At 43.1% G+C, this 15,139-nt stretch overlaps 1 protein-coding gene across 6 annotated transcripts in view; it reads right to left on the bottom strand.

Annotated features, from left to right (window-relative positions):
* FGFRL1 (fibroblast growth factor receptor like 1) overlaps positions 1-15,139 on the bottom strand; it is a 171,607-nt gene that overhangs the window by 72,483 nt on the left and 83,985 nt on the right. For all 6 annotated transcript variants that reach the window (XM_084204404.1, XM_084204402.1, XM_084204405.1 and 3 more), the window contains one exon: positions 13,767-14,039. In XM_084204404.1, coding sequence (XP_084060530.1) covers positions 13,767-14,039 — 273 coding nt within the window. The remainder of the gene's footprint in view (positions 1-13,766; positions 14,040-15,139) is intronic.

Below are 15,139 nucleotides of genomic sequence, written 5' to 3'. Positions count from 1 at the left end.
CAAAGCTCCTCAAGTGAGATTAACCTAAACAATCTGAAGTATTCTGCACAGGAGAGATAGGGAGTCACAGAATCAGCTTAGCCCAGGTTAGTGAGATGAGGAATCCATTCCCACAGTCTAGTGGAAAAAACCAGTGGGTGTCTTCAGCCCAGCTTTAGTCCTAGTTTCAGTGCTAAAAGACAGAACAAATTGATCTGGCTCATGACTTTGACATTTGCTCTGCTATCAGCATCAGCTCTATCTGATAGGATGACACTGCTTAAGCTGTGGTAGCCAGAGGAAATCCAATGCTAAGGAAATGGACATTCATTTAATGTTTATCTAGGATCAGCTCCACCAATGAATTCCAGATGTTGGCTTTAATTGTCGCATTCTGGTATGTTTAAGCAGCAGGAGTTCGTAAGGCCGATTTGTAAATCAATCTGGCAGACTCATACTGAGTCCCAACTCTGCCAGCTTTTCTAAGTCAGGGGATGCTCTTAAAATGTTAAGTACTTAATGTGTCTGCAATTCAAAAAGGAGGAAAAATTAAAAAAAAAAAATCCCATCCCTAATGCTTTTTTTTCTTTTGCTCCTCTGTCTTTCATTTCCTTCCCATCAAACTGCAAGACTTGCCATTCCCTTCAAATGAGTCCAATGAATTTCCAGATGAGTCCTAAAGCTAAGGAGGGCAGGTATCAGGATGCAGTCCTGCAACATGGGTGGGGCACCCTGCTCATCATTCACATACATTCCTTCTGAGTAAGTCCATCAATTTCTCACCACAGCCAATGGCAACTGCATGCATGGACTACATCCAACCGCAGTGTTCCTGATATTTGAACCTCCAGTTTTCATAAACTGGGAAAAAAATAATTGATTACTGCAACCTTGGGACTGTCTCAGTTCTCAGCTTCCGTATCCTTCTAGCTTGTGTTTAACTGTTACAGCTCATATCCAGAGGTGGTACAGAAATGGCTTTCCTATTCTGAATCCCAGAGCATCATATGAGCTCCAAGTCAGACACCAGCAAACCTAGCAATGGTTTTGTTCTCAGCACAACTTCACACAGCAGCTGAATGTGCTGGACTATTGTTAGGGAATTGCTTATTGCCACAGCCAACTTATCAGTCAGGCCTTGTTTACAGGAAAGAAAACTACTCTAAAAAATAGCTTTCAAGTACCATGTCCCTACTGACTAGGGCAGACACTATAGCTCATTAAAACTGCTTTTGAAACCAGTTTTCTCAATTTCCTTTCAAAACACCTGCTTCTGAGAAAGCACCTCAGTATTCAACACATGTGAACCCTACTTACATTTTCCCAGGAATGTGTGCTTAGTACACACATTTTTCAAGAAGTGTCACTGGATGGTTAGGTAAGGTTTCAAAGCTTTCAGCAATGGCAATATTCATCCCATGGAAGTTCATGGGAATTCTTCAAAAGGGGTTGACTCAGCCTCGGCTGACTGCTTTTGAAAAACTCCCCTTTATCTGCTATCTTTGATGGTCCCAGAGATAAAATGCTGAAAGTTCAGTTTACCATCCTCCTTTAACACTACAGGCCTCTAAGTGGGGTCCACTTCTCCCCTCAGTAAGAACATGAAAAGCGTTTCACTCATGGCCTGAGTCATACTATATTTGAAGAGAGGCTTGAGAAAAGCCGTGCCTAAAAATCCACCTACTACTCAGAGCAGAGACCAAAGCATCGGCAAAGAGCTGGCCCTATCATCTTCCCTTAGCCATGGTTTAGCATCTGAGGCTGGAGAAAAATCCCATTGCATTACAGTAGCAGATGCCCCAAAATAGGCAGGGTGAAGTAAACAGTCTTGAAAATACTTTCCATGGGGCCAAAAACAAGCAAAGCCCAAAAGCAACACCATCCCCAAAAGTTAAATCATTATCACTGCACATCCTGCAGAGTGCTGGGGTGGCACCAGGTGTCATGTCACATCTGCAATATTAAAAAGTCAGAACTCCATATGGGAATAAACAAACTGGTTATTTCTCCACAGGAAACAAGCTCCCTGTACCAAGTGTCATAAAAGCTGGTACAGAGTTCCAGGGAGATAGTTGTCAGTAAAATACTCTAAAGAAGGATTACAGCAGAACTAACAGGAATGACATGCAGGCATCTTGTTGACTTTTATTCCTCATGTCTGTAACTATTTCTGTGGTCCACAGAATATAAGAAAAAATGAATAGATTTGGCCCAAAACACAGAAGAATCCAAATTCGAGGTGGGAAGGATCTAGCGAAACCTTTAAAGACTTTCCCCTACAGGATATGCCAAGGATATGAGATAGTTTTGGAGCAACAGAGGTGCTGTTACAGGATCTGCAGTATTCCCTCCCTTGCTGAAGATGCTGAAGGGTGGTAAAAATGTCACTTGTGAGCAGCCCAGTGAGCAGCCCATCCTCCTGATAAGTGTGGAGCTTTGAACACAGGCAGGGCCAAAAATCCTGAAGAAAAGTCAACACAGGTCAAACAAATGAACAGCAATAGCCACATAAAAGGCCTAACTTGTGTATTAAGATTTAACAGGCTAATTCATAGTTGAATATGGCCATGACACAGCTTTTGCCTAGAACAAGGGTAAAAAGTATCCAAATCATTCCTTGTGAAGGGATGTGAGATACACACAGCTCTGACAGTACTGAGGATGTTCCGTGGCCAAATTCCTCTCTCATGCAATTCTACCCATCTACCCCTGAAAGATGTTGCTCTTTTGTCTGTTTATCAAGGCAAGGTCTCAAGGGGCCACCAAAAAATTCTCCATAATTATCCAAGGACAGAGCACCCAGAAAACACCAGCATCTTTTTGAAGCTCACACAGGCATGTTTTTACAATGGCCTTGGTCAGAGTTTCTCAGACACCTCCCTAGAGGCTCTGAAAACCATCCCAGAGGAAAGGGGGTGATGGAGTCCCTACAGATGAAGCCAGTGTGAGCAGGACATAGTTCCAATGCCAGGAACATGGTCAGCACTTTGCTTGCATTTCAAATCAGACACAGACCAGCTTCTCAAAATTCACCATCAATATTTTCACTTCCCCGAAGTGAAGGCTGCTGCATCTTCCAAACCTCCTTGAAGGAAAGGGATTAACAAAACCACATTCAAACCAAAGCAGCTCACAAGAGACCTTGGCTGACACAACCCTCTTGATGCTGTTGCCACAAATTTCTTCTGGGTTGGAGTTTCTCCTGCCAAAGAACACGCCAGGGCTACCAGGAGGAGCTGCAGTGGGCTTGCAGTTGTCAGGAGACACTGCAAACAGAGCACAAACACTGGGCTGTGCTGGGGATTGGGGAGGCGTCGTTCTTCTCCTCCATCAGATTCCTGGAATTGTTCAGCAGGGAATCCCAGCCTGCATCTGAAGTGGATCCAAGTCTCCCAGTTCCCTACCAGTGACCAAGGAGGACTGCCACCAGTTCTCCTCTCTCCTGCCAGCTCCACATTCAGCAAAGGTGAGACAAAGATCCTTGTCTACTTCAGCGCCAGGGTCACTGTAATTTTTTCCAGCTTGAAAAAAACCCAATACAAAACCAACATGCCAGGTCACATTGCTTCTCTTTAAGAGAAACATTCAATATTGGGCTAAAGAAAATTCAATGAAGAATTTGGTGGTGATGCTTTTCCAAATCAAAATAGTTTCGCAATGGAGGATTCAATGCCAAATATTTCAAAGCCTTTTGTTGACAATCAAGCAGAAAACTGACTCAACTCAATAGTTCAAATGACTTGACAACATTTTTCAGGGAAACAATGAACTGGAAGAAAAAAAAAACAATGAAAGTCCTATGTATCATTTCAATTGTGTGATAAACTCAGACTTAGTGGTTTGGTTGGCATGAAGAGATCAGAAAACCATCCATATTCTGCATTTTTTGCTCTATAACCTGACAACCTTCAGTGTGTCTGTAAGAACTTCATATACACACACAGGAACAAACATATCTGAAGCAAGATCAAAGAAAAGAAGAAAAGAAAAGAAGAAAAACATCAACTGCCTTTGTTGCACTGGATCATTGCAATGGAAAATAAAATCATTTGTCTCCCTTTAATTTACATGAAATATTTTCTGTACAGGCCTGTTAATAATTTAGCTTGATATTAAACAACAGCATTGTTTTCACTGTTTGTCTCCCTATTGTTCTGCCACTTGCTGTAATTTAAAACAACCCAGAAAAATCACAGACAGATGCATTGTGCAGAGGACAGATGTGCTGACCTACGCAGCACTTTAATAGCTATGCCTGTGTTTATGTTCTTTGCTTTTTCCTGCATATTAAAAGAAGGTTTTCTTTAAAACATTATCTCGAGAGCTGCAAAATACATCATGGGAGTAGAAAGTGAAGGGATAAATTCTGTGTTATCTGACTCCTTTTATTGCTTATTTCTCCCCTCTTTTCCTTGGCTTCGGTGCGAGGAACAGGTTCCATCCCGCCAAAGCAACCAGAATAAAACTGACATTTTATGAGTGGAAACAGTCCAAGGATGGTGGCTTATGCTCTTAACAGCCTGACATCTCAACCTCTGAAAGCAGCAGTGGTGCTGCTTCCAGTGGCTGCAGAACACCTTAAAAAGCAGCACAAACTGACAATGAAAATAAACTACGGTTGCCGCACTGCTGGAGTCTGGCAGCCCTTAACAAATACAGCAGCGTCTGGGTGTTAAAATACATAAATCTGTCATCATTACCAGGCTAAGGGGTCGTCATCCTATTCTCAAAATAAAAGAACTGTGCATAATCAGTAGGGCAGGGAGTTCAGAACAAAGTACGCCTTTTACAAACTCTCAACTGCTGATAGATGGATGTTTGCAAGGGACTTAATGTCTTTAACAGGGTACGTTTAAGAAGGAGTGTAGGTTTCAGAACTCCTGGGATTAGTACTTTTTTTTTTCTCTTCTTTTCCAGTTTTATTGCCAAGAAGTGTATAATGTAAACACTCAAGTCTTCTGACTATGAAACCCACATTATTATAAAGAATGAAGAATCAAAGCCTTCTAGCACAATGATATTATTCACAAAGGACAACACAGAATATGTTCCTCCTCTCATCAAACAAAAATAAATTGGATTTTAAAATAGGTCTGTACACTAATTTTCAGCAGTTTTGTTGATTTTTATTTTCTTTTTTTCATCTTTTTCTTAATGTGGATGCCAAAGACAGCACAGGAAAGGCAGAGAACCAGACTCTACAGGAATGTAAAAATACAGCTCCTCAGCAGCCATACATTTTAACAGGCACCATACCTACATGCATGGATCAAGAGGCAGCATGTGAGCAACTGGTGCTGTGTACGTGCACTTAAACATAAAAATGCAGTCTCCAAAAACAACATTCAAGCTCCACGTTATAAACTGGTCCAACTTGGCACTGCTCACTCTATAATAAATATTCTTCACTGTGCTTTAATTTACAAGTGTGCCTTTTGGGTATTTCTGAGTTAACTGATACCAAAGGGAAAATCTGGCTAAAACCCCACTATCTGTGGTATTTACTGTGCAAACTGAGGACAGCAGAGCTGGGGGGTGGCACAAGGGAATGGGGCACGGTGCTCTGGCACAGACCTCCTGCAGACACCGTGCCCATGAAGCTCAACTCATCTTCTGTGGTCCTCTGAGTCCAGTGAGGCCATGCTAAATCCTTCACTCCAGCTTTCAGCAAGAAGCAGAGGGAGGAGCACAACTTCCAAAGAAAAACTGTCAGGAATAGGGGAGGACAGCAGTAGTTGTAGGGAAGTTAACAGACAGACCCTGCTCCTTAGAGAAGATAAGCCATCTTGGATGCTTGGCAAGGTGGTAGATATCTCAAAGCTGCTGATGCCCAGGCCTGCAATTAGCTTGATGTCTTCTCATTACTAGTAATTAAAAGACTAACTATTATTCTGCAGTCCTAGCAAACCTTGACTGGGCATCAGACCACCTTTGGAAAGCCTGCCTTCCACACACATCCAGATCACAGCTCGGAGCAGGGACTGCCTTGGCTTTACTCAGGAACACGGCTATTTCTCAGCATTGTGGATATGCAGGTGTGGACAAATCTCTGGCTGAGCACATCAGCACTGCACTGTCAGCAGAGAAATTCCACCCACTGCCCTTATGGAGGACTGCACCAAGACAGCTCTGATTAATAAAGTCAGAGGCAAGAGATGTTTTTAGCCTCAGACAAACTGACGAGAAAAACCCAACACGAACACCACAAACTCGCTGGGATCAGAGGCTCTTTCTATTAATATCGTTTAACAGAAGGAAGCCATAAATTGCTCAGATCAAACACGGTTTTAATGTCAGCCTGCCTGGTATTGTGTGTTGCTTTCATTCCCAAACAATATTCATGCAGCAAGCAGAGCTGCAGCTTGCTATTTGCACGGGTGTAGCAGCCACTACACACTCCAAAGCATCTGCAAAGGATTGTGGGCTAAATGCATCCATATGTCCTGCATGCCTGGGATTTACACTGGCTGCAGCTCTGGTTTGCCACAGTCTGCCACAGGATGGAGTATGGGGGGAAATTATATATCCATACATATATGTATGAATTTCATGCTTACATCCATGGAAAAAAAATCTTTTCATTTCCTTTAAATTGTGAACAGGTGTTGTCACCTTCTTAACTTGGCTTCTATGTTACAGCTTCACGAAGGGAAAAAAGAGATCTACCCGAAACAGCGAGGCTTTTGTTAGCCAGAACATGATGTATTGATAAGCATACTGTAAAGTTTGTTATAAAATCAAATGAAACTAATAAAAACGAACAAAGATCTTGTAAAAACTGTGGACATTATACAGCATTAGCACTGAGCTACATAATAGATCTGGACTTGGAAGAAACAAAACTGCTGCCCAGTTGTGGTATTTTCCAGCCTTTTACACCCGTTCACCAAGACCATCAGTCAAACCACTCAGTGTTACATTTTTGATCAGTCATTTTTAGGATAGTTACAGCTACTACTGGCACTCACATCATCACCTCTTTATGGAGCAAGCTTTTCAAGAACAAATTGTTATGGGCTGTTGTGACATCAGTCTAGTGCAGCACTCAACAAAATGATGAAAACTAGTGAAATTGTTTCCCTGTAGCAATGCAGCAATAGTCACAACACCTTTTCATTTCAGCATATTTCTCTGTCCTCCTTTCCTCTCCCAGGACAGTGGACATTTTACATATTGGACAGGGAGTTTGAGAGATCCGAGTTGGATCTCTCAAATGAGGAAGAAGTGAAGCACCCCTGAAACTCAGGGGGTAGGAACACTGATTGTTTTTAGATTTCCTTTCACAAGCTTGGGCTGTCCCTGAGCAGCACCAAGCTTGGTCAGGGTGTGTGTCTTTATGCCTACACTAATGAACACTGAGCAGGAAGAGCCCTTGCTTGGGTGAGGGCATCATTAGTCAACAATGAGTCACTTCCAGTGGAAAAGGAGCTTCACTTCTAAGTGAACAGCTTTTAGCTATGGGTTTGCACCAAAACATGAAAATAGAGTTCACTGACTCCTCTACTCACTGGGATCTGCTCATGCCCATTTCCAGTCTCTTCCCACAGGCTGGAATGAAGGATTCCCTCACCTGGCAACACCAGTAAGGCAGCTCTTGTTAGGAACCAAGCCCCCACCTACAACTCCACAGAGGGTGACACGGTGGCACCTCATCTCATGTTGACAAGAAGTCCTTGTGCAATCCTTCCAGTGGCTGGGTCTTGGGAAGGCTCCCCTCTTGTGCCCAGCTCCCAAAGGCCCAAACCAATCTGAGCTTTAATTAGCACCACAACCATTACTAAGCATCAGTGGCTATGGCCAGATCCTCATCTGGTGTTAATCACCCTGCATGTGCACAGGAGGCCACCAACATAGATCCAGCTGCTGGATTGGGGCCTTAACAAACTAAACACGAACTTTGTAACTGTTTATTGTCACAAGGAACTCTTCATTTCCATCTAACAACTGACTAATCATCATTAGCCATGATTATATGCCCTGTGATTGTGTTAATGGTCCCACACTGGATGGACTGCCCTTTGCACTTCATGTTGAAGTAAATGCACTAAAGACATTTTGCTAACTCCATACCACCATCAGCACAGGCTACACCACCTTGTTCTCAAATGCAAAAACTGCATATTTTCTCCCTTTATTTTTGAAGTGTTGACTCATTTCAATTTTTGCTTAGCATGAGCAGACCCTTGGAGCACACATTGCTGACTCAGTGTTGATTCACATCTTCTTGCTGAGCACGTCCCTCTCTGGTCCCCAGAGTTTCTTAAGAGGCCAAAACCCAAACATAAATGAATTTGTCATGCTTTTCCAAGATGGCTGGTGGCACCTGACTCTGGGCTAGAAATGTTTTCTCAGCTTTTGCACTGTAAATGAGTTCTGAGACACGGATTGATGACTTCATTGCAGAAGTGTAATGCAAACCATGTTTTACTGTACTTGATTTTTTTTTTCACACAGTATTTTCTACTCCTACAAGCAGAAAAAAGAATGTAAGAATAAATATCCATTCAGACAAGGCCATGAATTTTTTCAGGATACTTATGCTGACTGTTTAAAAAAAATTGTTATTTTAATGCAAATTTTTCACACATGCCTGTTATCAAAGAGAGCTGTCTTTGGACAAGCTGTAAAAAAGCATAAAATAGCAGTTGGCTCAGCAGGAAAAAGCTACTTTAAAGATAAATCATCTGATGTCAGGGCAGATTCTTGAAGCAATCAATTGCAACAGACAGACAGCAGACATTTAACAGCAAATTTGATTTGTCTGAAAGTGAGATGTAGCTCAAATTCTGAACAGCCCATCAGCAGTTTAGGACAACGAGCTGCATTTTTCCTCCTGCTCTCTGCATCAAGACTTTACTACTCTACAGCCCAAATGGGGCCAGGCACCAGAGGGGGGATATGAACTGGACAGATGATGGATTCTTCACCAAAATATTCCTCAAAAGAAAACCCCAAAGAACAAAATAAACAGCTGCAGCAGTGAGAGATATAGGGCAAGAAAAAGAAATTCAGGAGAAGCTGTTTCTTGGACTTACATGTTGATTTTTTTTTTTTTTTTTTGCTGAGATGCACCCAAGCAAGATGGGTCCTTGGCAGTTTACAAACACCAAGTGAAGCAAGAAGGTGACAGCCCCAAACTCTTGTTGCTGCCTTTTTCTTTTTTTTTTTCCATTGCTACAGAAATCAGTAAGAAACATGGATGCAGATGTGAAAATGGAGACAGTTTGATCTTTCATCACCTGGTTGAGCAACTGATGCAAGAAGTATTTCCTGGCAGCACCTGTAGCAATAGCCCCACATGTTGTAATGCTGGCACACCTTGCAGGATTTGGCCTACAACACTTCTGCAAGTGAAAAGTCCTCTGTGTTGTGTATTAGTGAAAGAGGTCATTATGTTACTGCATAAATATTTACCTATAGTCTTTCCTACAGCTGTTCACAAACAATTTTCCCTTCAGAGAATGTCCAGACTCCTGGAACTCGGGATACTGTTTATTATTGCAGAGAGAGCAGTAATGGAGGTCCTCCAGCACTTCCATGTTAGAATACTTTGTTTTCTCAGTTATTTTTGAGTCAGGAAAAGCTCACCCATTTGGGCTAAGTTTTCCCAGGGAGAGCCTGGTGGCTGGAGGGTGGCTCCATGTGTGCAAACTCACAGTTTGGCCAAGCTGGCCACAGCTCAACAGAGGCTTCAGTCACACCACCACCTGCTATTTTTTTTCTGCAGAACATGCCTCCCTTCAGCACACAAGGTGGACAGTTTTCAAATAAGGAGTAGCTATTCAGCACTTTCTTTCTTCCTCTTTGGCCTTAAGTTTCCTTTTAGAGCACACTGGCAAGGAATTTTTTAATTATGCAGTAAAGAAACCGCAGGTTCCAACCAACCAGCTATAAATTAAATAAAGTTACTTTTCACACCTTTAGAATTAATTCAGTTGAGGAAAAAAAGATAAGATTTAATGTGCATCATTGTAAATATAATTTTTGAGGAAGGCATAGAACATTTGTTTTGATGAGCCACACATAATTCTCCAAAATAAGGAACCATTGTGCTTAATAACTGCAATGTAATTAAATACTGATTAAAGTTCCTCTTCCAGCATTTGTAAATCCGTCTGCAGTGTAATTGGCATCCCAAATCTTGTGGTGAGCCACAAAAACTATTAAGGATAGCTAAGGGAGGAAATTGTAGTTTTGACTTATATTGGTAATCTGCTTTTACTGGCTTACATTTCATGCAGGGCTGTATTAGAGCAGGATTCCTTGGATCTCTGGGATCCAGGCCCTGCAGTCTGAGAAGATGGGGAAATAAGCAGGGCAGAAACCAATTGCTACCATCTGGGTTGGCAAAGCCTTTGTTTGAGAATGATGATCAAAACCCCAGAATAAGAGAAGATTCACTTCCAAAAGAGCAGCTAGGAAGATGCAAGATTAGGAGGAAAAGACTTTAGTATGTGTTATGAAGTAGGAATCGTCTTTTAGGAAGAGATTTAAGAGATTTAGACTCAACTCTGAGCCTCAGCTCCTATTTTATGCAGTCTTGGCCTAATCACCTGGTCTCTCTTTATCTCGGTTACCATCTGTAAAATCACTGCAATCCATCTCATCTGCACTTCCAGACTGAGGTTCTCCAGCCAGGCAAGCTGGAGTCCCGTCTCCAGACATGCAGAGGCACACCTAAGTCTGCTCTGCTCGTGCACTGAGCTGGCTGGTTGCAAGCAAGATCTGTCCTGAAGCCACAAAGGGACATTCAAACAGCCCTACAGCTGAATTATTGCATCTCACAGAGTCCAGCCAGGGAGCTCATCTCTGCCACGTCTGCTGGACCCTCCAGTGCTGGAGGATCCACTGGTCTTTTTATTCCTTTGTACAATGTCCCAGGTTTTTGCTGGTTCTCTGTACTATTATGGAACACAGTGGCTAGTAAAAGTCAAGATTAGTAAGAGTTACATAGCACTGAAAGCAGGCAGAGAGGTTGGATAGTGCTGAATTTAGTCACAGCTCTCTGTAGGATTTGTAAGCCATCACCTTATTCTGCTGCAGCCTCCATGTAAACAACACAGGGGTGACAGTTCCTCACTTGCCAGTGGTGTGGCAGAGACCAGCCAGAATTATACAGTATAACTCCAAAACCTTTCAATCAGCTACTGAATATTTTCCAGGCATTATTGATTAAATTTCCAGAATGCTCTCACGTCAACATGAATTATATTCTTTTAAGCCCTAATGTTTCATGAATCATTTAATGCAGTTCAAGATTTAATATCTTAACCACCTTGCCCATGTCTGACACCTGTGTGCTTTTACATGTTTGGTGTTAGCAGTAAAGCTGGAATAAGAGGGGTTTTTCTCCTTTGAAGGAGTGGGAAAATAGAGAAGCCATATGGTTCAAAAGCCTAATGAAGTTTTGTGCTTTCCAGAGCACAAACAAAACAGCTCCATCAATTTGATCTCTGTCATCAAAACTGACATGCAGTTGGTTTTAAAACACTGCCTCCTTCTTGAAAACCAACAAGGGATTGATTTTCTCTCAACCAAAAGTATTTTCACCAAGACGAACACGAGCATCTGGTCACTGCATTAAATGTCTGGGTCCTTTGAAAGAGTAAGTCAGTGATACCTTGTGTTTACTTGCAGAGCTTGACAAGAAAGGCACAAGGGGAACATTTGTTTTCAGGGGAAACTGCTCCAGTGAAAAGCAATCGGTTTGAAACGCTACATGAACACAACTGCACCACTAGAGACAAGGGACGTAAGTAATCCATCAAAAATGGTCTGAGCAACAAGAATGCACAAGGGCACACTGTGAGACAAGGAAAGAAGGTGAAAAATAGTACAAAAAGTACTGGATTTGGCCAGCATTTACAACAAGGCTGCGTGGAAATGAATGGTACTTCAGTCCATATGTCTGACACAGATTTAGGTTAAAGTTACCCTTTTCTTGGCACTGGGGGATCAATATTTGTTTGCACAGGGCTCAATCTCACACCCACAGAGGCCAGTGGGAGCTTGCCATTTCCTTCCATAGATGCCTGATGAGGATCTAAATAACTAGGGTTTCTGCCCAGGCCTTTTCAGTGCCAAATGTAATGAATACTATTGTTCTTAACACAATTATATTTGATAATCCAATTTCCCTGAGCAACTGAATTGGAATTTTTGTCCCAATCTTTGCTGAATTCTAGTCCAAAGTTTACCCTGTGCCTCCTGGCTTTTTGTTTTCGTTTGCTTCTGTTGTGCTACCAAGAATAGGCAGAGCCTTCTTTGACTTACAGGTACCTCGATGCCTCTACCCTGGAATAAGCTTGAGTTTTATAGAAGATAGAGGATGACACAAGAGATCAAATACTTTGGCAACCTCCACATACTGCAAAAGCACAAGCTGGACTGAAGCAGTCTCCTACAGGATTCATTTCTCCACAGCCAAGAGTTTGGAGTCTGTATAGACAGGACTTTGTAAGAGTATTTCCACTTCCCCCTGTTTGTTCAGTGTAGCACAGAGAAATGGATAGATGTGGCTAAGAAAGAGATGAAAGGAAAACCAAATCCTCAAACTATGTAAACCAAGACGACTTTTGCAGCTCTATCCCACTGATGCTACAGGAGTCACCAAAGGGTTTCCCTCACAGAAGCATCTCTTTCCAGATAAGATATTTACATTCTGATCCCTTTCTTACACTGGCTGTGCAGCAAAATGCATTCTCCAAGAATCACCCTGTTATCAGGTGATAATTCTCCATCAAGCAGCACCAAGTGTCTGCTACATGCCCTGAGCCCACAGCAGTTTCCTATCCTGCTGCAAACAGGAAAAAGGAGAAATAGAACAAAACCAGGCCAAGAGCCAACCGGTAGGCAGCTGGAAACTGCCCTAAACTCTGTCCTCACCCCACCATCTCAGAGAAACAGAACTTTGTAGACCAGATGCTCAGGATGCTGATCAAGCAAAAGGTGAGCAAGATATCTGATCTCACCCTCTGCTTTGTAACTCTCCCCTTGGCTCCCTCAACATCCTCTAACAGACTGATTTTCACCCAGCTCTTTTCCTTCTCCCAGCCAAGCACCAAGGAGCAGGCTTTTGTGGCAGCCCCTGCAGAGGAATCTCTGATTACCCAGAGAAATGTCTCTGGGAGTCTTTGGGAATGCTCAGCCCAGCAAGTGGCCCCAAAATCTCATTGCTGGCCCAAGCAAGCCTTTTGAAAATGGTCAAAAGCATTGCCAGTAAACCCATGGTCACTGAGACAGCATCTGAAGCTTTTTTAATCCTGCTTGCACCAAGATTTCTCAGGAGCCGAGCATCCCTGGGTTAAATGCCAGCTCAGAGCTTTGTTTCCACGCAGATATTATTATTTCTGAAGACTCCATGCTTTACAACAGCTCAGCACACGGATCTCCCTCCTGTGCGTTTTCATACGGGCGCTCCAACATTTGTTTTGAGAGCTATCCTGTTCCAACAGCAAACATAAAGATCAGTGTGACCTCTCCTTATCACACAGCCTTTCCTGTGTGGAATTCATTGTGATCTGGACCCCAGTGGCTATTGAATCATTTCTGTTATGTGTAACCTTTGGCACTCTGCAATCTTATCTGCCTGCAGCCGGCTGCAGCAGAAGATGCGCAGCAGCACCGCCAGCTCTGGCAATCCTCAAACACTGGAAGGGGCCAGCTAAGAGCGGAGGCCAGTGAATGATTAGCAGAGCAAACCTGCAATCTCTGACAGCTCCAGAGGCCACCAGCTCTGTCCCTGTGGCCCAGAGCAGTGAGGGCTGGCCGTGCCCAGCCCCACTCACCGATGACGATGAGGGTGTAGTTGACGTTGGTGCTGCCGAAGCCGTTGGTGGCTTTGCAGATGTAGGTCCCCGCGTCTTCGCTCTCCACCTCCTTGATTTTCAGCCCTTGCTGGAGGATGCGGAACCTCGTCCAGCCGCTGTGGATGGTCCGTCCGTCCTTCATCCACATGGTGAGGGGCGGGGGGTCGCCTTCCACCGGGCACAGGAGCTTGATGGTCCTGCCCAGCCTCACGGACTGGCGGTGAATCACCTTGTCAGCAATCCTTGGGGGGCCTAGGAAAGAACAGAGACAGGAACAGCTGTTACGGCTTTTGCCAGTGACACAGCGCTGATTCAAAGCCGAGTCATCAATCTGGCCACTACACTGACTGCTATACAGAACAGAAGGTGCTGACCAAAAATCACTTACAACCAAGGCTGAAAATGTCAGCAATTACAGAGGGATGCAGCAAGACCTGAAGCTGTAGCTTTGCAGCTCATGCTAACCCACCAGGGAAGCCTGGTTCTGAGGCTCTATTGCTTTTCCAAAATTTCCAGCATTTTCCTGTCACAAGAAGGAGCCTAACACACAAACTTTTCTGCTGTATTTGGTAAAGAAATTGTAGTTGTTTTAAACTTAACACCTATCCTGAAGGTAAAATTAGTAACAGGAGCGGTACTTACAACAAAACACTGCCCCACACCCCCCAAATGTTTTAATTCTTTCATGTTGTATGTACAGTAATTCCCTTTAATAGTCACCAGATGGGCTTTATCTGAGACACATAAGCCTGCAGTTGTTGAACACAGAATATTCATTGGGTAGTGCTTCAATAAAAGACACAGCTTAGCCTGACATGTTAACATTGCTTACAGTCCAAAAGAGGATATTTTTATAAATTTCCTTAGCAACCCTGCCGGTTTGACCCACTTGACAAATATTTGCTCTCTGTGAAAGGTGATAATTTAATACAAAAGAGTGTCCCTGGAATGTCAGACTAAAAACACTGTTTGCCACATGATAACAGGATGCACTTGGACAGGCCAACAATCAGAAAAAAGAAGTGATAAAGACTCCAACAGTGGGAATGCTCCCATAGCTGAATTCCAACTGAAATTCCTTCCCAAGGCTCTGAAAAGCTGAGAGCCTTTTTCCTGCATCTGCCTTTTCTGCCTTTTCATTAATTGCACAAGTTCTCTACACAGATTGCAATAGCAGTGCTCTTCCCAGAATAGTCTATTAATGGGTGTGATAATAAGTGCCCTGTTCTTGCACAAGGACAAAATGTTTTGCTAAGGATTGCTGATGCTGAGTTGCACCCAAAACCCACAAGATATTTGTGGGATTTGGAACTGTTCCCTCATATTTTACTCCTGTTCCAAATGTTTTGCAG

This window comes from Fringilla coelebs (assembly GCF_963513975.1).
Source record: "Fringilla coelebs genome assembly, chromosome: 4".
NCBI lineage: Eukaryota > Metazoa > Chordata > Aves > Passeriformes > Fringillidae > Fringilla > Fringilla coelebs.
Note: the sequence above shows the minus strand (reverse complement) of the source record. Positions and strands in the feature narration are given on the sequence as shown.